This window comes from Triticum aestivum, chromosome 4A, assembly GCF_018294505.1.
Source record: "Triticum aestivum cultivar Chinese Spring chromosome 4A, IWGSC CS RefSeq v2.1, whole genome shotgun sequence".
NCBI lineage: Eukaryota > Viridiplantae > Streptophyta > Magnoliopsida > Poales > Poaceae > Triticum > Triticum aestivum.
Window position 1 is genome coordinate 612,900,785 of NC_057803.1, and position 22,841 is coordinate 612,923,625.

Below are 22,841 nucleotides of genomic sequence, written 5' to 3' on the forward strand. Positions count from 1 at the left end.
GGGGGGGTAAGGAAAGTAGAATATGGTATTTTGTTAAATTCACCTTCACCGGAGGGACAAGCGTGTCGTCCAGCATCTCATACATCTGTACTGCGTGTCAAAGCATTGTGTGTAGGACGAAATAAGCTTGACATCAAAGAGATCCGATTACCCTAAAAAATCAAATAGATCAATCAGCTGATGCAAGTTTGCAACTGCATCAACCAGCTCACACTGTTCCAATCCTACTTCATCATCTGGGGGACAAGCGTGTCGTCCAGCATCTCGTACATTGCTTCCCACCGCGGATGCATCTGATCCTTGAGAAGAACATGCGGGCCCTTTGCATCCACCATTATCTGGCTAACCTCGGGTGTCCTCCACACCTGGCTCCCCTTCATGGCCTTATACGCCCCTGCCATCTCCTCCCACATCCCACCTGACGCAAACACACTCACCAGAACCGTGTAGTAGCCTCCCAAACCCGAACCAGAGGGACCGTTAGACTTTGGAAGAGCTTCCCCCACCATTGTTCATAAAGCGTCCCACCTTGGACGCTTACGCGGCAATGCGCCCTGGAGGCACGGCCTTTGTCGACGACACTGGCGTGGCTGCAGGCTGATAACGCGGCGGTGAAGGTGGTCGAGCTGGGCTTGTATCCATGTTGCAACATCTGAGCACAGGCCTGCAGCGCGTAGGAGGCACGGCCATGGTTGGCGAAGGCCCGCATCATCGATGTCCATATGACGGGATCCTTCTCTTGTAACATGTTGAAAACTTGCCAGGCAGAGTGCAGGTCACCGCTCCTTGAATACATGGTGAGCAGAGCGTTTCCTAAGGAGGTGTCTGACAGGAGACCTCGTGTGGTAGCGAAGCCATGGATTTGCCCAACTTCAACTGTGCTCTCGGATGCAACCAAGACACTGATCAATGTAGTTCCGTCAGGGGATACTGCTGACCGGAGCATGAGAAGAAATAAACGCATGACTTTGCCCTTGTGCTTGTTTTTGGCATAGCCATGGATTATGGCACTCCAGCTCACCAGGTCCTTTGCGGGCATAGAATCGAACAATCTCTGAGCCTTGTTCATCTGGCCAGCGTTGGCATAAGCAGTGATCATCGCATTCCACGCTGCAATGTCCTTGTTTCTGGGCATTCTGTCGAAGAACTCTCTCGCCATCGAAACGCGGCCGTTCTGTGCCAAGCCAGTGACCATTGTGGTCCAAGAAACCACGTTCCTATCCGGCATCCTCTCGAACAGCCGAACCGCCTCGTCCACTTTCCCAGTACGGAGGAAACCGGAGATCATGGCGCTCCAAGAATACGGGTTCCTCTGGGGCATCCTGTCGAACAGCTCCACGGCCTCCTGAAGATGACCGTGGTCGGTGTAGGCCTTCACCATGACCGTCCAGATGACCACGTTCCTCTCCGGCATCCGGTCAAACACCTCCCTTGCCTCCCTCAGCATCCCTTAAGTCTTCTTGTCTGTGTTATCTGAAGACTTATTACACTTGAGGACTGTGCATCCTCCAGCCGGTTAGGCGTCGCGTTTTGAGCATCCAAGAGACATTGTGGATTGCCGGTGAACGAAGTCTGTGAAGGTTTGGGAGTCTACCTTGAAGACTTACTAGAGTGATTGGGCGAGGTCTATGTGACCTTAGCTCAAGGAGAATACGGTGACGACTGGGTGTCCTGAGCTGCGTGTTCAGGACTGGGTGTCCGAAACTGTGTGTCCTAAGGTTTAAATACCTAGCCGCTCCAACCAGACGTACAGTTGTCACAGCAACTGGAACTGGTCCAACACATCATTGTCTTCAACGAGTCACTGGTTTCATCTTCACTTCCTTTTACTTACTGATTACTCATTGTGAAGTCATTGCATGTCTGTTTTATCTTTTGTCTTCACAACGTGAGTGTATGATCTGTTTGGCTTCATAATATCTTCCTACCTGATCCTTATTACACTGCAGCTATTTGTCACTGTGCTTTCACTCTGTTGATACTTGACCATGGCTTGCTTAGTGTAGTCTACCTTCCGCTGCATAGTAATAGGCATATCTCTGCTGTTTGTCTTCATAACTTCCACGTTTTGAAGACTTTCATAAAAATCGCCTATTCACCCCCCCTCTAGTCGATATAACGCACTTTCAATTGGTATCAGAGCAAGGTGCTCCCTTGTTCTGTGTGATTCGGTTTAACCACCTGGAGTTTTAGTTATGTCGACTGCAGGGATAATCAAAGTCTCCGCTGCGTGCCCCGTCTTTGATGGAACTGAATATCCCTACTGAAAGAATAAGATGCGTATGCATCTTGAAGCCATTGACGTCGACCTATGGTATGTCGTCGAGAACGGCGTTCCCAAGGCTGGAGAAGGTGTCACTGCTGCTGATGTCAAGAAATTCGTTCAACTGGACTCTACTGCCAAGAATATCATCTGTGGTCATCTGACCAAAGGACAGTATGGTCGTGTAAGTGCTTTGAAGACATCCAAGCTGGTCTGGGACTGGCTCTCCAAGGTCAATGAAGGCATCCCCAGAGAGATCAGAGAATCAGTGTCCTTCGCAACCTCTTCAACCGCTTCAAGCGAAATGACAATGAGAATGTCCAGCACACATTTGACCGACTCACTGACATCACAAATGAGCTTCAAGCCCTTGGCGCCACTGAGATTACCAAACACGAAGTCGTCAAGATGCTTCTGAGATCACTTGATAGTTCGTTTGACATCCTGGCCCTAATGATTCAAGAACATCCTGACTTCAAGACACTCGATACGTCTGACATACTTGAGAGGCTCAACACACATGAGTTTCAGCTTTCGGAGAAAGAGAGATCTACGGTCCAAATTATGGGCGAACTCGTGCCTTGAAGGCAAAAGTTGTCTCCTCATCTGAAGAAGAATCTGACAGCAGTTTTGATGACCCTGAAGACATTGGAAGGGAACTTGCTATGCTTGTCAAGAAGTTCCAAAAATTCACCAAGAAGAAAGGCTTCAGAAAGTCTTCTCGATCAAGTTCAAGGAATGATGAAGCTCCTGCTCATGACTACAAGAAGAAAACATGTCATAAGTGCAAGAAACTTGGCCACTTCATCTCTGAGTGTCCACAGTGGGACAATGAGAACAAAAAGAAGAAGAAGAGCAAGGAATATGACTCTGACGACAAGAAGAAGAAGAAGAAATACTCAAAGTCTTCTTCCAAGTCTTCCTCAAAGTCTTCATCACACAAGAAGAGCTCATTTGGCAAGGCACGTGCGTTTGTTGGCAAGGAAATAGATTCAGAGGAGGAGTCTGCTTCAGAGGAGGCGGAGGTGGAGTCTGAGGAGGAATCTGACTCAGGCGTCGCAAGTCTGGCTACAGCATACGTTGCCAAGTCCATCTTCAACACTGAAGACAATGACTTCATCACCGACACCGATGCAAATGACAAGGACTACTCCGCCTCTACCTACTGCTTCATGGCACGCGGTGCCAAGATAAACACACGCACTACTCACTATCAAACATCTAGTGACGATGACTCTGATTATGGTTCAAAACCTAGCTACAAAACACTTGCTAAAATTGCAACTAAACAACAGAAAGCTATGGAACATATTCAAAAACTGTTAGACAGAAGCGATGATCTGTTGGGTGCTGAAATGACTCGATCTGAATCCTTAATTGAAGACATAAAAAATCTTCACGTTAAGTATCAGGAACTTGGAAGTCGTCATGAAACTCTCTCAACAACTCATGAAAAGCTTTCCTATGATTATCTTCAAAGGAAGCAAGATCTTGAGAAATTGAGAGCGGTTCATGAAGATCTTCAAACGGAAAACGAGTCACTTCGCGCCAAATAGATCAGTCCCGCTCAGGAAGGATTTGAACCACCATGTCTTAAATGTATTGAGCGTGATAATGCTACTTCTGTTGCTGAATGTTCTACTGCTACTGCTGTTGCAATATCTTCAACTGTTGATGTGGTAACTAACCCCTCTGTTGAGGATACCACCGCTATTGCTGATGAGAATGCTAGGTTGAAGACATTTCTTGAAACAGGGATGTACAAAAGCCTTAAAGGGCATCAGACGCTATGTGATGTCCTGAAAAAGCAGATTTTGAACCGAAACCCTAGGAAATAGGGTGTAGGGTTCGTAAGGAAAATGAATGCAGATGGCTCTTACTGGAAACCTGAGCAGTACCCCAAAACCATGTGGGTTGCTGCAAAGGAACCTTCAGCAGATCCATCCAATCTAACTGGCTTCACTTGTGCTAACCCCATTATCATTGATGAATCCATGCAAACTATGTACTGTTTAAGAATCAGAATGGTGAAGTGTTTGCCAGGTACATTGGTACTAACTGCAGGAATGGACCGCCTATGAAGAAGATCTGGGTTCCGAAAAGGTGTCTGGAAAATCTTCCTGTGAATGTCTTCATGACACCTCACTTGAAGAAGACAAACCTCAGACCAAAGGCTTCATACGGTCCAAAGGCTTCATACAAACAGAGGACTCACCTAAGTCGCACTAACGCAAATGTTTTGCAGGGAAACCATACTCAGGCATATGAATATGAGAGCGGTTCATCAAACCGCCATGTTCATAAGACCAAGAACTATTCTGCTTATTCTTATGAGTACTATTGTCCACCTGCAAGACTGTTTCTAAGGCTTCAAAGCCAAAATTCTCAGATGCTGCACTTAAACTTATTGCTTCTAAGCCACCCTTGAATATGTGGGTGGTTAAGAAGGCTTAACTCTCTTTTGCAGGGAAAGGTCTCCAGCAGAAAACCAAAATCGTCTGACGCTATTGCTGGAGACCTTAAACATCTTGTAGGGCGCAAGATCAAATGCCCAAATGGTCTTACTATGTACTTCGTACCTGAATCGCTTGCTACTCTCCCTATTAGTCCTAACATGGATCTAAGCTTTCATAACCCACTGGTTCGTCAAATGTTTTTGCTTCACAATGCTCTTGGTGAAGCCTATCCCCCTAACTGCACTGTAGGGTACGACACCAACGTCTTCAGAATGGATTATTGATAGTGGGTGTACAAATCACATGACTGGCAAAAGAAGTCTTCTTATGGACTCAACCTTACGTCCATCTGACAAGAGCCACATCACATTTGCTGACACTGGTAAAAGTAAGGTATTGGGTCTAGGTAGAATTGCAATCTCAAGGGATCAACACATGGATAAAGTCATGCTTGTTGAATCCCTTGGCTTCAACTTAATGTCTGTCTCAATGCTTTGCGATTTGAACATGATCGTAATGTTTGGAAAATATCGTTGCCTTGTACTAATGGAATCTGACAAGTCTCTAGTGTTTGAAGGGTATCGAAAAGATGATTTGTATGTGGTAGATTTCTCAGCAGGGCCACAGCTTGCAGTATGTCTTCTAGCAAAGGCTTCAGAATGCTGGCTCTAGCATCGAATGCTTGGACATGCTGGCATGAGGAACCTCCACACCCTTTTCGAAGAAGAAGCATGTCATAGGCATCGAGGGCGTCAAGTTCAAGAAAGACCACTTATGCGGTGCTTGTGAAGCAGGGAAGATGACGAGGGCCAAACATCCCTCGAAGACAATCATGATTAGTACTCAACCCTTCGAACTGCTTCACATGGATCTTTTCGGTCCCACTCATTACTCAACTCTAACTACTACTGCTTGCCTCTATGGCTTCGTTATTGTTGATGATTATTCTAGATATACTTGGGTGCACATAATCCTTTACAAGACTGAAGTGCAGGATGTCTTCAGACGCTTCACCAATCGAGCTATGAACAATTTTGGCGCCAAGATAAAGCACATCAGAAGTGACAATGGCACTAAATTCAAGAACACTGGCCTTGATACATATCTTGATACCTTGAGCATCACACATGAATTCTCTGCCCCGTACACGCCAGAGCAGAATGGCGTCGTCGAACGCAAGAATAGAACACTAATTGAGATGGCCAGAACGATGCTAGATGAATACAAGACCCCAAGAAAATTTTGGCCCGAAGCCATTGATACTGCGTGCCATACAATCAATCGTGTTTATCTTCACAAGCTACTGAACAAGACATCTTATGAGCTCCTTACTAGTAAGAAGCCAAATGTCGGTTACTTCAGAGTATTTAGCGCAAGGTGCTGGATCAAGGACCCACATCACACCTCAAAATTTGCACCAAAATCCCATGAGGGTTTTATGCTTGGATATGGAAAGGATTCGCACTCCTACAGAGTCTTCAGTCTCTTTCATTACAAAGTGATTGAAATAGTGGATGTGCGGTTCGATGAGACCAACGGCTCACAAAGAGAGCAGCTGCCAAGTGTGCTAGATGAAGTTCCATCCAGTGAATCAATCAAGCTAATGGGAACTGGAGAAATTATACCTTCTGAAGCTCATCCTGAAGAAGAACTTATCATTTCAGCACCTGATCAACATGAAGACAATGCTCAGCCTGAAGACATTCCTTCAAACAATGACAATGAACAGCAAGAGCAAAGTCTTCGCCCTGTACATCCTCACGTTGCCAATGAAGTGCAGATTGAAAGAATAATTGATAGCATAAATGCACCTGGTCCACTCACTCGTTCAAGGGCAACTCAGCTAGCAAATTTCTGTGGGCACTTCGCATTCGTCTCAATATCAGAACCCAAGAAAGTTGAAGAAGCCTTCATGGAACCTGAATGGATTCAAGCTATGCAAGAAGAGCTTCAACAGTTTGAGCTGAATAATGTATGGGAACTGGTTAAGCGTCCTGATCCACGGAAGCACAACATAATAGGCACCAAATGGATATACCGCAACAAGCAAGATGAGCATGGTCAAGTTGTCAGAAACAAAGCTCGTCTCATTGCTCAAGGATATACTCAAGTGGAAGGCATTGACTTCGATGAAACATTTGCTCCTGTGGCTAGACTTGAAGCCATACGCATACTGCTGGCCTATGCAAATCATCATAACATACTTCTATATCAAATGGATGTGAAGAGTGCCTTTCTCAATGGCAAGATTGAAGAAGAAGTGTATGTTGCACAACCACCTGGCTTTGAAAATTTAAAACATCCTGACATGGTATACAAGCTCAACAAGGCACTGTATGGCCTCAAACAAGCCCCTCGGGCCTGGTATGACACACTCAAATGCTTCCTGAAGAGCAAAGGCTTCATACCTGGTTCCCTAGATCCCACTCTTTTCACGAAGACATATGATGGTGAACTGTTTGTGTGCCAAATATATGTGGATGACATTATCTTCGGCTGCACCAATCAGAAGTACAGTGAAGAGTTTGGATATATGATGCAAGAGCAATATCAGATGTCCATGATGGGGGAGCTGAAGTTCTTCCTTGGTCTTCAAATACGGCAATAACGCAATGACATCTTCATATCTCAAGAGAAGTATCTCAAAGATTGCCTGAAGAAGTTCGGTATGCAAGACTGCAAAGGCTTCACAACACCAATGCCAGCCAAACATCATCTGGGTCCTGACGACAATGGTAAAGAGTTCGATCAAAAGGTATAACGCTCCATAATTGGTTCTTTACTTTATCTATGTGCATCTAAGCCAGATATTATGCTTAGTGTTTGCATGTGTGCTCGATTTCAAGCGGCACCAAAGGAGTCGCATCACTTAGCTGTGAAGCGAATTCTTCGATATTTGGCTCACACCCCAACTCTAGGATTATGGTATCCAAAGGGCTCAGAGTTTGATCTGGTTGGATTCTCGGATGCTGATTATGCCGGTGACAAAGTTGATCGCAAGTCTACATCAGGCACATGTCACTTTCTGGGACGATCACTTGTATGTTGGTCTTCAAAGAAGCAGAACTGTGTATCTCTCTCCACTGCTGAATCTGAATACATTGCTGCTGGATCTTGCTGCGCTCAGCTTCTGTGGATGAAGCAAACACTCAAGGACTATGGCATCCATCTGAAGCAAGTGCCACTCTACTGCGACAACGAAAGCGCCATCAAGATTGCTAACAACCCAGTTCAGCACTCGAAGACAAAGCACATTGAAATTCGTCATCTCTTTCTCAGAGATCATGTTGTGAAGGAAGACATTGATATCATACACGTCAACACTGAAGAGCAATTGGCAGATATCTTCACCAAGCCCTTGGATGAGAAGAGGTTTTGCAAGTTACGGTGTGAGCTAAATATCCTGGAATCCTCAAATGTCCTGTGATCAGGCACACATCCTAACCCTTATGCATATTGATGACTTAGATGTGCAACACACGAAGTGAAGTATATCTTCAATCAATGAAGACATACATTCTAAGTGTGAATACATTAATGTGGAATTTGACTTCGGAGCGCCACGATAATTGAGCGCCGTGTCTGGGTCTAATACTTCCTATACGGTGGGTAACGTCACCACCAAACATTCTATTTTGAAGTGTTTCACTCATGGCGTTACCTTGCAGTGTCTTCACATTTGGTTTGGCTTCGAACTCAACATATTTTCATGATTATCTTCACTATGTTGATTATAGATATATACATATATATATATATGCTAGTGTTCTGTCCTCTACAGCATTCACTTATAGCTATGTCTTCGTGTTGAATCTTTTGAACTAAGTGAATGTGATCGGACCGCAACTTCTTTATGCTTTCTATCTCAAACTCTATCTCTCCAAGTCATATGCATTCTATTGAAACTGTCGAATGTCTTCACTGTGTCCTTGTCAGCAGAAGATACAGAGACAACCATTAAGTCCATTTTCAATGCTCATTCCTCCACATGAAATCCGAAGAAGTAGGAACGACCACCCGACAATCCAAGCGTGCGTGGGACGTGGAACAAACCCCAAAATTCCGCATACAAGCCACGTGTTCCTCAGATGCGAATCGCCAGGGGCACCTGTGTAATAGCACAGTGCCGCCCCTGTGCCTATAAATACACACTCACAGCGGTAATTGTCTCTTCTTCCACCCTCGCACGAACCCTAGCACCACCGCTAGCTCTCGACGACGCCGGCGACGAAGCGCTTCGCTGCCGTAACCTCTCCGACACCGTCTTCACGCCGACCACGAACATCGTCCTCTCCGCCGTCGCCGTAGGTCTCCTCCGTCGCCAAGTTAGGGCACGGACGAGTGAACTGCTCGGCCTCATCTCCCACTCCGTCTAGCAGTTCTCAGTGTGGTAAATAAAACTCCCTTTTTACAGCACCATTGATCCTATTGATCTGTCACTTTCTACCACAAACAGTTTCTGTTCACACAAGCTAGATCTCTCTCATACTGCATCTCATAACATGCCTAGTATATTCACTTGTGCTTCACAAAGTAGTTAGATTCCTCACTTGTACTGATCTGTGGATTTGTACAAATCTAGAACCAACTTCTTATCTATGAGTGAATGTCTTCGCACGATGAGGTCAATGTCTTCTAAACCGATTTATCTTCAAAATCTTCTGAGAATGCATATGACATCTTCCCCTTCCCTCGCACCTTAATGCTATCACAGGTACATGTCCGCGGGAGAATCCTTTGGTTCTCATAGTCTGCATTCATTTGCAGAATTCTTAAAGCATCACATAAATTCTCCTGAAGCCAGTTCCTGTTGGTCCAGCAAGAGAAAGCCTTTGAAGCCTTTGAACATCTTGAAGCCTTTCAAGTTAAAGTTTGAATCTGATGCACCAAGGCAAGAAGCAGTTCCGATTGTCTTCCCAACAAGAATGACTGGCTCGAAGCCAAAGAGCTGGTCAACAGCTTCAGAGCTCAAGAAGACAAGAACTGCTGAGGCTGAAGCCAGGAAGAGGAAGCACTCTGAAGCCTCTCCTACTGACCCCACCAAGAAAAAGAGAAAGACCAAGAAATCTCGGGCTGCTCCCACAGAGCCCTTGATAGTTGAACCCATCTCTATGGTTCATCCTGACGCAGAACGTCAACTGACAGTTCATGAGCCTGCTTCCACAGAGGCTCCTGAAGCTGAAGACATTCCAGCAGCTGATCCCATCGCTGCTGAAGACATTGGTCATCATGACAATGTAGAAGATGATACAGTCCTTCCTCAGTTTGAAAACAGCGAACTCATCAGCATTGGTCGTCCACCGACGCCAATTGCACAGGATGCCTCATGGGCGGATCGCCCACAAGAGGAAGAAGACTATGAGGCCCAGCCCACTCCAACTCCACAGGCGTCGTTTGCGTTCCGCAGGCTTCACAAAGGTCCAAGGCCTCAAGTCTCTGTTGAAGACATTCCGGCTGCAACAGCCGCAGAAGAAGAAGTACCACAAGATCCCACTCTCTTGTTCCACCAAGAAGCAGTTCTCCAGGAGAATGTGCCTGTGACCGACCCTCCAGCTAGTCAAGAGGAGCATGAAAATCTTGAGGCTGCCACAACCACAAATGAAGCTAATGTGGAGCCCTCCCCAGCAAAAGCTTCAGAAGACAGTGAAGCCAGTGATCCTGCCACTTCTGTTTCTGAGTCTGCTGCCGGTCCCCAATTCAACTATCATGTTGAGCACAGGCCTTAGGTCCAGAAGCCAATCCCAAGACTCCCAAGGTTTCCAGGTCCTGCATCAGCACCTGGCTCCTTCAACATCAATGGCTTCAGGGCAGACAACACGTTCTTCGATAGCTCCAGGAACCCCTACTCAAGGGAAAGGATATCATCTGATCGGTTCTGGAGCTATCCTCAGCGAAGCTATTACTCTTGCATTCTTTACAACCAAGGTCGCATCTTCCCACACAAGCGCCTTGACGTTGAAGCTATAGCTGGTCTGCCCTGTCTAGAAGAAGCGTTGGATTGCTTCAAGCAAGTGGGTCTGCTGCAGTTTGTCACTGATGAAGAGCATTGGAATGAAGAGCTACTGCTACAATTCTATGCCACACTTCACATCAAAGGGTATAGCAGAGATCCGAAGACTTGGGTCCTGGAGTGGATGACTGGCAACGTTCATCACGAAGCCAATGCATTTGACATCATTGAGCTCACTGGCTTGCCCACTCCTGGCGATCTCTTCGAGCAAGGCTGTCAGCTGCATACTGAAGCTATTGAGAGCATCTTTCAGCGGCCAGAACCCAATATGAGTCAAATGCTCAGCATGATGAAGCCAATGCCCCCATATGCTGCGTATCCCACAGAGTTCTTCGTTGAAGACCTTGAGTACCTGCCCAGAACCATCTATCACATCATCAGGCGAACTCTCTGGCCTATCAAAGGGCACTCTCCAAATGCCAAGCTTCAGGGTGCAATGAAGACTTTGGTCTTCTATATACTTCATGGCAAATGCTTCAATGCACGGGACTTCTTCATACGCCAACTTGCTGCATCAGGCATGGATCTGTTTGGTTTGAAGTTCTACGCCCCTTGGGTCAAGCGGCTGATCAAGCTACACTCCGCCATCAAGTATCAGCCCTCAGCCCGCAACCATCGGATCTTCTTGCCTGACGTGGACATGTCAACTGAAGCCATATATTCTGAGCCTGCCAAGCAACCTCTAAGTCTTCAGAATGCAGAACATCAGAGTTTTACTCAGAACGATGAAGGCGTTGAAGCAGTTTCTCAGGTGTATCCTTTGGCTGGCACTACACGTGCACCACACCTTGCTTCAACTGAAGCCACTGACAGTGCCACTGCTCCAAGACCCAAGAAGCGCACTCGTGTTCTCAACAACCGAGAGCTTCTTGTGGCTCTACATCAGAAACAAGATAGGCATCATGACTGGCTGAAGCGTCAGATGAAAAGCCTTTTGGTGGATGTCAATCGCACTCGAAATCTTGCCACCAAGAATGCGTTCGTTGCCCATGAAACCTGTTGTCGCACATGGAAAGGGCTAACGATGATGCTTTCTGAAGCTGAACTTCAAGAGGATGTCTTCAATGAGAGATTCAAGTTTGACTCCACACCTCCTCGAAGGGCTGTGCTGCTAGGAACTCCATCCCTTGAAGACTCTGAGTTCTCTTCCTCTGCTGCCACAGTAACTGCCAGAATTATTGAGGAAGAAGACGATGCTACTTCACCGCCATATCCTTCAGCACCTCCAAGCTCTTCTGCACCGCCAAACAACACCAACAACCCTGCTACTTCATCTACTCCTCATGGGAACGAGTAGAGGCTCTATGTCTTCAAACCTTTTTGGTCATTACTGACAAAAGGGGGAGAAGCATATGAGATTGATAGTCTTCAAGCGGGTTCATATGGGCGTTGTGCTTACAACTCTCGTTTTTGCTACATTTGGTTCTTATGAGTTGTAACACTTAAACCAGATGGTCGTCTGCTACTTGTTGGCCACCTTGTTTTGCGAAGATAAATTCCGCATGTGCGACGATAAATTCCGCACTTAGCTCATTCTGCAGACGTCCATTTTCTATTATGCATGTCATTATCTTCATATACTTTCACATGCATAGTGGATTGTCATCATAAGCTGAAGTGGATCTCCACAAGTACAACCTGCCATGTGCATTTGCATTCCAAAAGCAAACTAACTTATATGCACATCTTCAGGGGGAGCCCTTGCAACTTATGAAGACAATTCCTTATCCTTTACAAATTCACAGATTATATTCCCCGTTGAAAACTTCAACTAGTTTGTCATCAATCACCAAAAAGGGGGAGATTGTAAGTGCATCTAGTGCCACCCCTAGTTGGTTTTGGAGTATTGACGACAAACCTAGTTGAGGGACTAATGTGTTTGTGAGAATTACAGGATAACACAGGTAGAAGTCCCTCATTGATTCGGTTTTACTACCAGAGATGACCCCTAAAATGTATGAAGACATTGAAGTCAAAGGTGGTATATGAAGATATTCTCATTGAAGACTATGACAAGAGAAGACACGATATGAAGCCTATGGAGCTCGAAGACTTAGATCTTTCGTAGGTCTTTTTCTTTTGTGTTGAGTCATAGGAACCACCGTACTGTTAAGTGGGGTCTAAGAGAACCAGTCAGAATGACTGAAGTGATGCCTAAACCAAAAACTTATGTCTTCGAGTGAAGACAATGAGAGCGAATCTTGTCCAGAGTCGGACAAGTCAGCTTTGCTTGTAGCCCAAGTAAAGTTGCCGTGTGAGTTTGAAATATGACCGTTGAGACACGTGTCAGTTCCTTAGTGACCCAGGGTCATTTCGGACAAATCAGGTCGGGTTGCCAAGTGGCTATAAATAGCCCACCCCCTACAACCATAAACGGTTGGCTGCTCAGATTGAAAGTACGGCTTTTGTCGTTTGAGAGCAACCCACCTCGAAGCCATTGAGAGAGAATTCCTTGTAAGGATAAAGCCCTAACCACCCAGAGCCAGAGAGAAATGGGCATCACTTAAGTCTTCTTGTTTGTGTGATCTGAAGACTTATTACACTTGAGGACTGTGCATCCTCCAGCCGGTTAGGCATCGCGTTCTGAGCATCCAAGAGACATTGTGGATTGCCGGTGAACGAAGTCTGTGAAGGTTTGGGAGTCTACCTTGAAGACTTACCAGAGTGATTGGGCGAGGTCTATGTGACCTTAGCTCAAGGAGAATACGGTGAGGATTGGGTGTCCTGAGCTGCGTGTTCAGGACTGGGTGTCCGGGACTGTGTGTCCTAAGATTTAAATACCTAGCCGCTCCAACCAGACATACAGTTGTCACAGCAACTGGAACTGGTCCAACACATCATTGTCTTCAACGAGTCACTGGTTTCATCTTCACTTCCTTTTACTTACTGATTACTCATTGTGAAGTCATTGCATGTCTGTTCTATCTTTTGTCTTCACAACGTGAGTGTATGATCTGTTTGGCTTCATAATATCTTCCTACCTGATCCTTATTACACTGCAGCTATTTGTCACTGTGCTTTCACTCTGTTGATACTTGACCATGGCTTGCCTAGTGTAGTCTACCTTCCGCTGCATAGTAATAGGCATATCTCTGCTGTTTGTCTTCATAACTTCCACGTTTTGAAGACTTTCATAAAAATCGCCTATTCACCCCCCCTCTAGTCGATATAACGCACTTTCACTTCTTCTATTGCCAATCGGCCATCTTTCACTGATTTCTTCTTACTCTTCCTTTTGTTGTGAACACCACATCACAAATACTAGTGAAATTACATACAACAGTAACTGATAGAGAGGTTTGAGTGCCTTCTTTTTAACTCCATTGATTGGACAGGGCCAATTACACATTTTGAATCTTATTCTCGTTGCCCATGCGAGTCTTCTTCACTGGTGGTTTCCACTCTTGGACCTACATGTCAGTGGCTCTATCTCTCCTTGATAAGCAGCCCTAAACCTCTCCGATGAGAAAAGGTAAATAGTTAGGGTGTGTGTGGATAATGAGATAGACTTTCTCATGCTTTGTCTGTGAATTCATTGATTGCCAACAAAGCACAGTGAGGTCTCCAGCACCTCCATTCACCAAAAGTGTTTCCAGCACCAAGCATGCCTCCCCAAATGGATAATTGGAGGATACGGATGGTGTATATATTTTTAAGAGTGTCGAGAAACTTCTTACCATCAGCAAGTTTCATGGCATTGCACCCCCACCATTCAATATGCAAGACAGTAAAGATCTAGAGCCACTAGAGATAGCCATCAACAAATTCTGGAAGACAGTTCCAAATTTCTTGAGGTTCAGGAGTTCAGTAGCTAAAGAAACTCATGAACACAGGTTGGCGTTCCTTTTTTCTACTCCCTCCGTTCCTAAATATAAGTCTTTTTAGAGATTCCAACATGGACTACATACGGAGCAAAATGAGTGAATCTTGTATCCTAAATATTTGTCTTTCTAGTTTCTAAATATTTGTCTTTCTAGAGATTTCAACAACTGACTACATACGGAGCAAAATGAGTGAATCTATACTCTAAAATATATCTATATACCATTTGAAATCCGTAAAAGACAAATATTTAGGAACGGAGGGAGTAGAACAAAGCTTTGCCTAGATTCTGTACAACAGAGGCAGCTTTCAAGGATACAAGATGATTCACATTGAGTGGCTGTGACTTCTTCAGAGGAAAAGAAAAGAGCTCACTAGTCCAGCTCGGCAAACATAATGTTGGACAGAGCTTCCAAATACCTACTGTACTATTCTGTCCAATCAAGGATGTAAAAAAAATCAGCCCAGCAAAAGTATGCAAGCAAACATGCCCCGTGACACATCACTTTCAGTAGAGGGAAATAGCTCAGCTCGTCGGATTTATGCAACTGAATCACATGGCCTAGTCAAGATAAAGAGAATACAAAAATCCATGCACTGATTTGCTTGATAACATTTCAAATGTTTCTCAGGATCATAGATCCAAAGATTACAGGCTGCCTGCATGAGAAACGAAATGAGACTACAAAATCAAAGCTTCGGTTGCCTGCCTCAAGCTTCAAAGCAGAAAAAAGTTGCGACATTTAGACGGAGCTTCAAAATTCAGACTACAGGTGCGATGAGCAGCACCCCGACCGCGAATCACCGTCGCATGACAGCAGCACGACGGCCGCTGAACCTCCGTCGCGGCCACCAAATCACCGTCACGTCGGGAGCAGCTGCTGCGGGCGCCGAGTCGCCCATGCTAAGATAAGGGGGTATGTGAACAGAATTTTAAGTGGCTTGCTGGTAATTCCACTTTTGATCTCTGTCGTCCAGTATATCCATCTAATGGGCCACGGTGGAAGCTTTCTGATTTGCCCTGAATTTCAGTTTTCACCGGATACTTTGCCCTTCTTGAATTGCCAAAGCCATTTGCCTGCAAATATAAACACTTGGATTACTTAGGAAGATTAAAAATAAGATTCAATGGAGTAAAATGGTGGCGATTTATATATTTTTACCTTCTAGTCACAGGCATTGGGATGGCTTGCAGTGTTGCCACAGTGAGCAGCAGCAACTTCTTCTATTGCCAATCGGCCATATTTCACTGATTTCTTCTTACTCTTCCTTTTGCTGTGAACACCACATCACAAATACTAGTGAAATTACATACAACAGTAACTGATAGAGAGGTTTGAGTGCCTTCTTTTTAACTCCATTGATTGGACAGAGCCAATTACACATTTTGAATCTTATTCTCGTTGCCCATGCGAGTCTTCTTCACTGGTGGTTCCCACTCTTGGACCTACATGTTAGTGGCTCTATCTCTCCTTGATAAGCAACCCTAAACCTCTCCGATGAGAAAAGGTAAATAGTTAGGGTGTGTGTGGATAATGAGATAGACTTTCTCAATTTTTTTTCGAAACGGAGGCAAAAGATTTGCCTCATCTATTAAAGTAGAGGAGAATAGAGTTTTGTAGAGTTACACAAGGCTGAAGTACGGCATGACAATTACTCGCGCAATACAATTTTCCCTAATTGTTTAGCCCCTTTAGTAACCCATAGGTTGGCCTCATCTATAATAAGCTTGAGAAGGATTGGCGGTGGCGTCTCTTTGTGGCGGAAGACTCTAGCGTTCCTTTCATTCCAAATTGTCCAGGATACGAGCATGGTAAGGGAGGCCATGGCTCGACGATCCGGAATGCTCGAATTGGTGCGTTTGTCCCACCAAGAGAGGAGGGAATCCTCAAGGTGCCAGTCAGAAGGGTCCAGATGCGCAAGCCCATACTTGTCAATGAGCATCTGCCAAAGCCTTAAGGTGAAGCGGCATTTAGCGAATAGGTGGGCGCCCGACTCCTGCACCTGCTTACAGAGCGGGCAAAGACCGCAGTTGTCCCAGCCATGTCGCTCTAGCCTGTCGGCGGTCCAAATCCGATCTTGTAAGGCCAGCCAGGCGAAGAATTTGACCTTAGGGGGCGCCCACATTTTCCAGACCATGGAGTCCATGGGGGAAAGCGTCAAACCCAGAAATTGTGCCTTGTATGCAATGGACACCGAATATGAGCCATCCAAAGAGTGCTTCCAAATGATGTCATCCTTAGAGTGGATGTCGAGGTGTATGTCATGGATGAGCATCCAAAGAGTGAAAAATTCCCGCACATGCTGGCTAGTGATAGTGATGTCTCGTCTGATCGTAAGCATCCAAGCATTCTCTGTAATAGCCTCTCGCACCTTCCAGTTCTTTCTCCTCGAGGCCTCAAAGACGAGAGGTGCAATGTCCTTCGGCTTGCGGCCAAGCAGCCAGGGCGAGTCCCAAAAAGGCGTTTTGGCCCCATTGCCCACGATGATGGAAGTGGAGGCGTAGAAAAAATCACGGTCCTCCTCAGTGCAAGGGTTGCCCAGGCCGACCCAGAGCTTGGACGGCTCTTTCCATTCAAACCAAAGCCATCTGAGCCTCAAAGCACGAGCAAAATTGTCGGTGTTAAGAACACCCAAACCCCCATAGCTGGTGGGGCGGCAGACCATGTCCCAGTTGACTTTACATTTGGCACCGGTGGTCTTGTCAGAGCCGGACCAAAGAAAAGCTAGCTCAATCTTGTTGAGGTTGTCAAGGGAACCCTGCGGGACAATGAGTGGTGTGATGGAGTACACAGCCTGAGAGGTGATGACAGAGTGAACAAGGGCCGTGCGCCCAATGGTGGTGATGTTCTGCCCATCCCAGGTGACCAATTTTCCAGCTGCCTTGTCCTGGAGGTATTGGAAGTCAACTTTCTTCAGTCTCCAAACCGATAGCGGGAGGCCCAAGTATTTGATAGGGAAAAACGCCCTGGTCGCCGGGATGCTGCTGAGAATGCTCACAAGATCAAGGTTGGCGCATCGAATGGGAACGACAGAGCTTTTGTGGAAGTTGGTGCAAAGGCCCGTGACGTCTCCAAAGCCTTTTAAGATGGTTGCAAGGTTGTCAATATCACTCTTAATTGGCGCCATGAACACGGCAGCGTCATCCGCATAGAGGGAGGTTCTGACCATTGTACCTCGGCCACGAATCTTATGAATGATTCCCTTGCGCGTAGCCAAGTCGAGGATCGTGTGCAACGGGTCAATTGCGAGCACAAAGAGCAGAGGCGAGATGGGGTCTCCTTGGCGAAAACCACGTCCATGCCTGATGGGGGGGCCAGGCAGGCCGTTGAGGAGGAAGCGCGAGGACGAGGAGGAAAGCAATGCCGCAATCCAATTTCTGAATTTATCAGGGAACCCCATGCGTTGCATGAGATCCAAGACATACTCCCATCGGACTGAGTCAAAAGCCTTTTTGATGTCCAGCTTGAATAATAGAGCTGGAGTCTTGCACTTGTGCAGCCGACGAGCGAAGTTGCGAACATACATGAAATTATCATGAATGCTTCTCTTCTTGATAAATGCACTCTGCGCATTGGAAACCAGAGCATCCATGAGCGGCGCTAGGCGAATGGACAACACCTTGGCGATGATTTTGGCAACGGCATGGATAAGACTGATAGGCCTATAGTCGGAGATCCCCTCAGCGCCGTCCTTCTTGGGCAATAAGACCACATTGGCAGAGTTTAGCCATTGTAGTTGTCCGTGCGCAGGGAGTCAAAGCAGTGGATGACTCACATGAAGTCCACCTTGATGAGGTCCCAACATTTCTTGAAGAAAATGCCCGTGAAGCCGTCCGGGCCGGGAGCTTTGTCGTTGGGCATTTCTTTGATAGCAGCCCAGACCTCGTCCTCGGTGATGACAACGCCAAGAGCGTGGAGGTTGTGATGCTGGATGTCAAGCTCATCCCAGTTAAAGTCTACGTTACTGTTGGTTCCAATCCGCCCCATGACCTCGGAGAAGTGGTCGTGGATGATCTTCTCCTTCTGCCCATGCTCAGTCACCCAACCGTGAGCCTGTTTGATGCAGTGAATATGGTTTTTTCTTCTGGCATTGACACGGCGATGGAAAAAATTTGTATTCCCATCCCCTTCTTTGAGGTTGGCCACCCTCGCACACTGGCTCTTCCTAGCTCTCTGAAGGACCGCCAGGCTAATAACTCGCCGTTTAAGTCTAGCCCGAAGGTCGGACTCGGCAGGGGAGAGGAGACGCGTCTCTTGAGCAATGTCCAACCGAAGGATGACCAACAGAGCCGCATAGAGTTGGACGTTGGCCTTCGAGAACATTTTTGTACTCCATTCCAAAAGGCGGGGGGAGGTTTTTCTGAGCTTATGATGAAGGACTTGATAGGGCTCCAAGTGGGGCACGTGCTCGTTCCAGGCCGTTTGGATCACCTCAGTGAACCCAGGCAAGGAGACCCAAATGTTTTCAAATTTGAAGGAGCGGGGACGCCTGGGTCCTTTGTCATCTGCCAGGAGCAGCGGACAGTGGTCCGACAAGGAGGATGAAAGTGCGTGGAGAACGTGGGTGTTGTATGTGGTGTCCCACTCTGCATTGCAGAAGAAGGAGTCTAGCTTGCACAGGGTTGGATTGGATCGCTCGTTACTCCAGGTGAAGCGCCTGTTTTGAAGATGGATTTCCTTAAGCTCACAAGACTGCAGCGTCGCACGGAAGCGGTTGATCCTACTTGTGTTCACGTTTCTCTTATTTTTGTCCCTAGCACGATAAATTTGATTGAAGTCGCCTGAGGCCAATCAGGCGACTCCCGGCAGCGGCTTATGGCTGAGGAGCTCCGCAAAAAAGGCATCCTTGCACGCTGAGTCGGTGGGACCATACATCGAAGTGGTTTTGAATGTAGCTCCAGTATCCCAGATGCGTACCGTGGCCGACAGACAATAAGAAGATGTGGCAATGTCAGAGACCTTCAGGAGGCCTTGATCCCAAAGCAGGAGGATGCCGCCACGGGTCCCCTCAGCTGGCCGCTGTGCGAAGCCACGAAGCCTATTTCCGCCAATGGAAGCCGTAATGAACATGTCGATGGAGCTGAGCTTTGTTTCTTGGAGGCAGACAAGGTGACATGAGGTGCCCTCGATTGTTGCCTTAACAGTAGCCCTGCGGTCTGGGCAATTTAGCCCTCTCACGTTCCAACTCAGAGTGTCGATAGGTTGCTCATGCATGGGAAACATAGAGATTCTCAGGATACAATCTGATGGCAGAATACAACTTGGGGTTGAAGCAACTAAGGCAAGGCATAAAGCCAATACTGCTAACAAGTAGCAAGTTCCATGCCACACACGGCAAGGACCCCTTACAGGAAATGCAATCTAAAAGCACTAACATGGGATAACTAGACGACCCTACAGCGGCACTACAAGCAATTTTCTTCAAACTGTAGCTTCTTGCTCGCCCGTACCAGCAGCGGTAGGTTCCATTGTCGACTCTCCTCCATGCCCAATGAGGGCGTCTTCCACTGCGTTGACAGCGCCATTGTCCAGCTGGAAGAAATCACGCATGGCCACAATTATCTCTGGGGTCAGTTGCTCTTTGAATTTCAGCGAGAAAGCAGCAAGGGTGGCTTCAGTAACATCTTCTCCATCTCTGGTGATGCCCAGACTCCGGCATACCAGCCGTTCGGCCATTTTAGCCGCTGGTACGGCCTCGGGACGGACGGACGGGCGCCGCACACGCTGAAGCGAGATGCCCCCAGAGCTGTTGCAGATCTTCAGCCCAGCCATCGTCTTCCGGCGAGCTCGCAGGTTCTTAGGAGGAGATACAGCGGGTGGAGGTTGCGGGCTGCACAGCGAGGAGGCCCGCTCCAGCAGCGCCGGCTCTCGCACAGCAAACAACTGTGAAGGCAGCACAAAGCACAGCAGAGATCTCCAGCACCTCCATTCACCAAAAGTGTTTCCAGCACCAAGCATGCCTCCCCAAATGGACAAGAGGAGGACTACAGATGGGTGTATATATTTTTAGGAGTGTCGAGAAACTCCTTACCATCAGCAAGTTTCATGGCATGCACCCCATCAGTCAATATGCAAGACAGCAGAGATCCAGTACCACTAGAGATAGCCATCAACAAATTCTGGAAGACAGTTCCAGATTTCTTGAGGTTTAGGAGTTCAGTAGCTAAAGAAACTCATGAACACAGGGTGGTGTTCCTCTTTTCTACTTCCTCCCTTCCCAAATATAAGTCTTTTTAGAGATTCCAAAATGGACTACATACAAAGCAAAATGAGTGAATCTGCACTATAAACTACGTCTATATACATCTGTATGTAGTCCATATAGAAATCTCTAAAAGGATTTGTATTTAGGAACCGGGGGGGTAAGGAAAGTAGAATATGGTATTTTGTTAAATTCACCTTCACCGGAGGGACAAGCGTGTCGTCCAGCATCTCATACATCTGTACTGCGTGTCAAAGCATTGTGTGTAGGACGAAATAAGCTTGACATCAAAGAGATCCGATTACCCTAAAAAATCAAATAGATCAATCAGCTGATGCAAGTTTGCAACTGCATCAACCAGCTCACACTGTTACAATCCTACTTCATCATCTGGGGGACAAGCGTGTCGTCCAGCATCTCGTACATCGCTTCCCACCGCGGATGCATCTGATCCTTGAGAAGAACATGCGGGTCCTTTGCATCCACCATTATCTGGCTAACCCCGGGTGTCCTCCACACCTGGCTCCCCTTCATGGCCTTATACGCCCCTGCCATCTCCTCCCACATCCCACCTGACGCAAACACACTCACCAGAACCGTGTAGTAGCCTCCCAAACCCGAACCAGAGGGACCGTCAGACTTTGGAAGAGCTTCCCCCACCATTGTTCATAAAGCGTCCCACCTTGGACGCTTACACGGCAATGCGCCCTGGAGGCACGGCCTTTGTCGACGACACTGGCGTGGCTGCAGGCTGATAACGCGGCGGTGAAGGTGGTCGAGCTGGGCTTGTATCCATGTTGCAACATCTGAGCACAGGCCTGCAGCGCGTAGGAGGCACGGCCATGGTTGGCGAAGGCCCGCATCATCGATGTCCATGTGACGGGATCCTTCTCTTGTAACATGTTGAAAACTTGCCAGGCAGAGTGCAGGTCACCGCTCCTTGAATACATGGTGAGCAGAGCGTTTCCTAAGGAGGTGTCTGACAGGAGACCTCGTGTGGTAGCGAAGCCATGGATTTGCCCAACTTCAACTGTGCTCTCGGATGCAACCAAGACACTGATCAATGTAGTTCCGTCAGGGGATACTGCTGACCGGAGCATGAGAAGAAATAAACGCATGACTTTGCCCTTGTGCTTGTTTTTGGCATAGCCATGGATTATGGCACTCCAGCTCACCAGGTCCTTTGCGGGCATAGAATCGAACAATCTCTGAGCCTTGTTCATCTGGCCAGCGTTGGCATAAGCAGTGATCATCGCATTCCACGCTGCAATGTCCTTGTTTCTGGGCATTCTGTCGAAGAACTCTCTCGCCATCGAAACGCGGCCGTTCTGTGCCAAGCCAGTGACCATTGTGGTCCAAGAAACCACGTTCCTATCCGGCATCCTCTCGAACAGCCGAACCGCCTCGTCCACTTTCCCAGCACGGAGGAAACCGGAGATCATGGCGCTCCAAGAATACGGGTTCCTCTGGGGCATCCTGTCGAACAGCTCCGCGGCCTCCTGAAGATGACCGTGGTCGGTGTAGGCCTTCACCATGACCGTCCAGATGACCACGTTCCTCTCCAGCATCCGGTCAAACACCTCCCTTGCCTCCCTCAGCATCCCTTAAGTCTTCTTGTCTGTGTGATCTGAAGACTTATTACACTTGAGGACTGTGCATCCTCCAGCCGGTTAGGCGTCGCGTTTTGAGCATCCAAGAGACATTGTGGATTGCCGGTGAACGAAGTCTGTGAAGGTTTGGGAGTCTACCTTGAAGACTTACTAGAGTGATTGGGCGAGGTCTATGTGACCTTAGCTCAAGGAGAATACGGTGACGACTGGGTGTCCTGAGCTGCGTGTTCAGGACTGGGTGTCCGGAACTGTGTGTCCTAAGGTTTAAATACCTAGCCGCTCCAACCAGACGTACAGTTGTCACAGCAACTGGAACTGGTCCAACACATCATTGTCTTCAACGAGTCACTGGTTTCATCTTCACTTCCTTTTACTTACTGATTACTCATTGTGAAGTCATTGCATGTCTGTTTTATCTTTTGTCTTCACAACGTGAGTGTATGATCTGTTTGGCTTCATAATATCTTCCTACCTGA

General features: G+C 47.1%; 1 protein-coding gene across 1 annotated transcript; it reads right to left on the reverse strand.

The window, feature by feature from the left end:
• Positions 1-21,133: 21,133 nt before the first annotated feature.
• LOC123084062 (pentatricopeptide repeat-containing protein At2g35030, mitochondrial-like) lies at positions 21,134-22,356 on the reverse strand. The gene is made up of 2 exons (XM_044505858.1): positions 21,438-22,356; positions 21,134-21,327 (listed from the first exon to the last, which is right to left on the reverse strand). The coding sequence occupies exons 1-2, from the start codon at positions 22,354-22,356 to the stop codon at positions 21,134-21,136; spliced, it is 1,113 nt and encodes a 370-aa protein (XP_044361793.1).
• Positions 22,357-22,841: the final 485 nt, after the last annotated feature.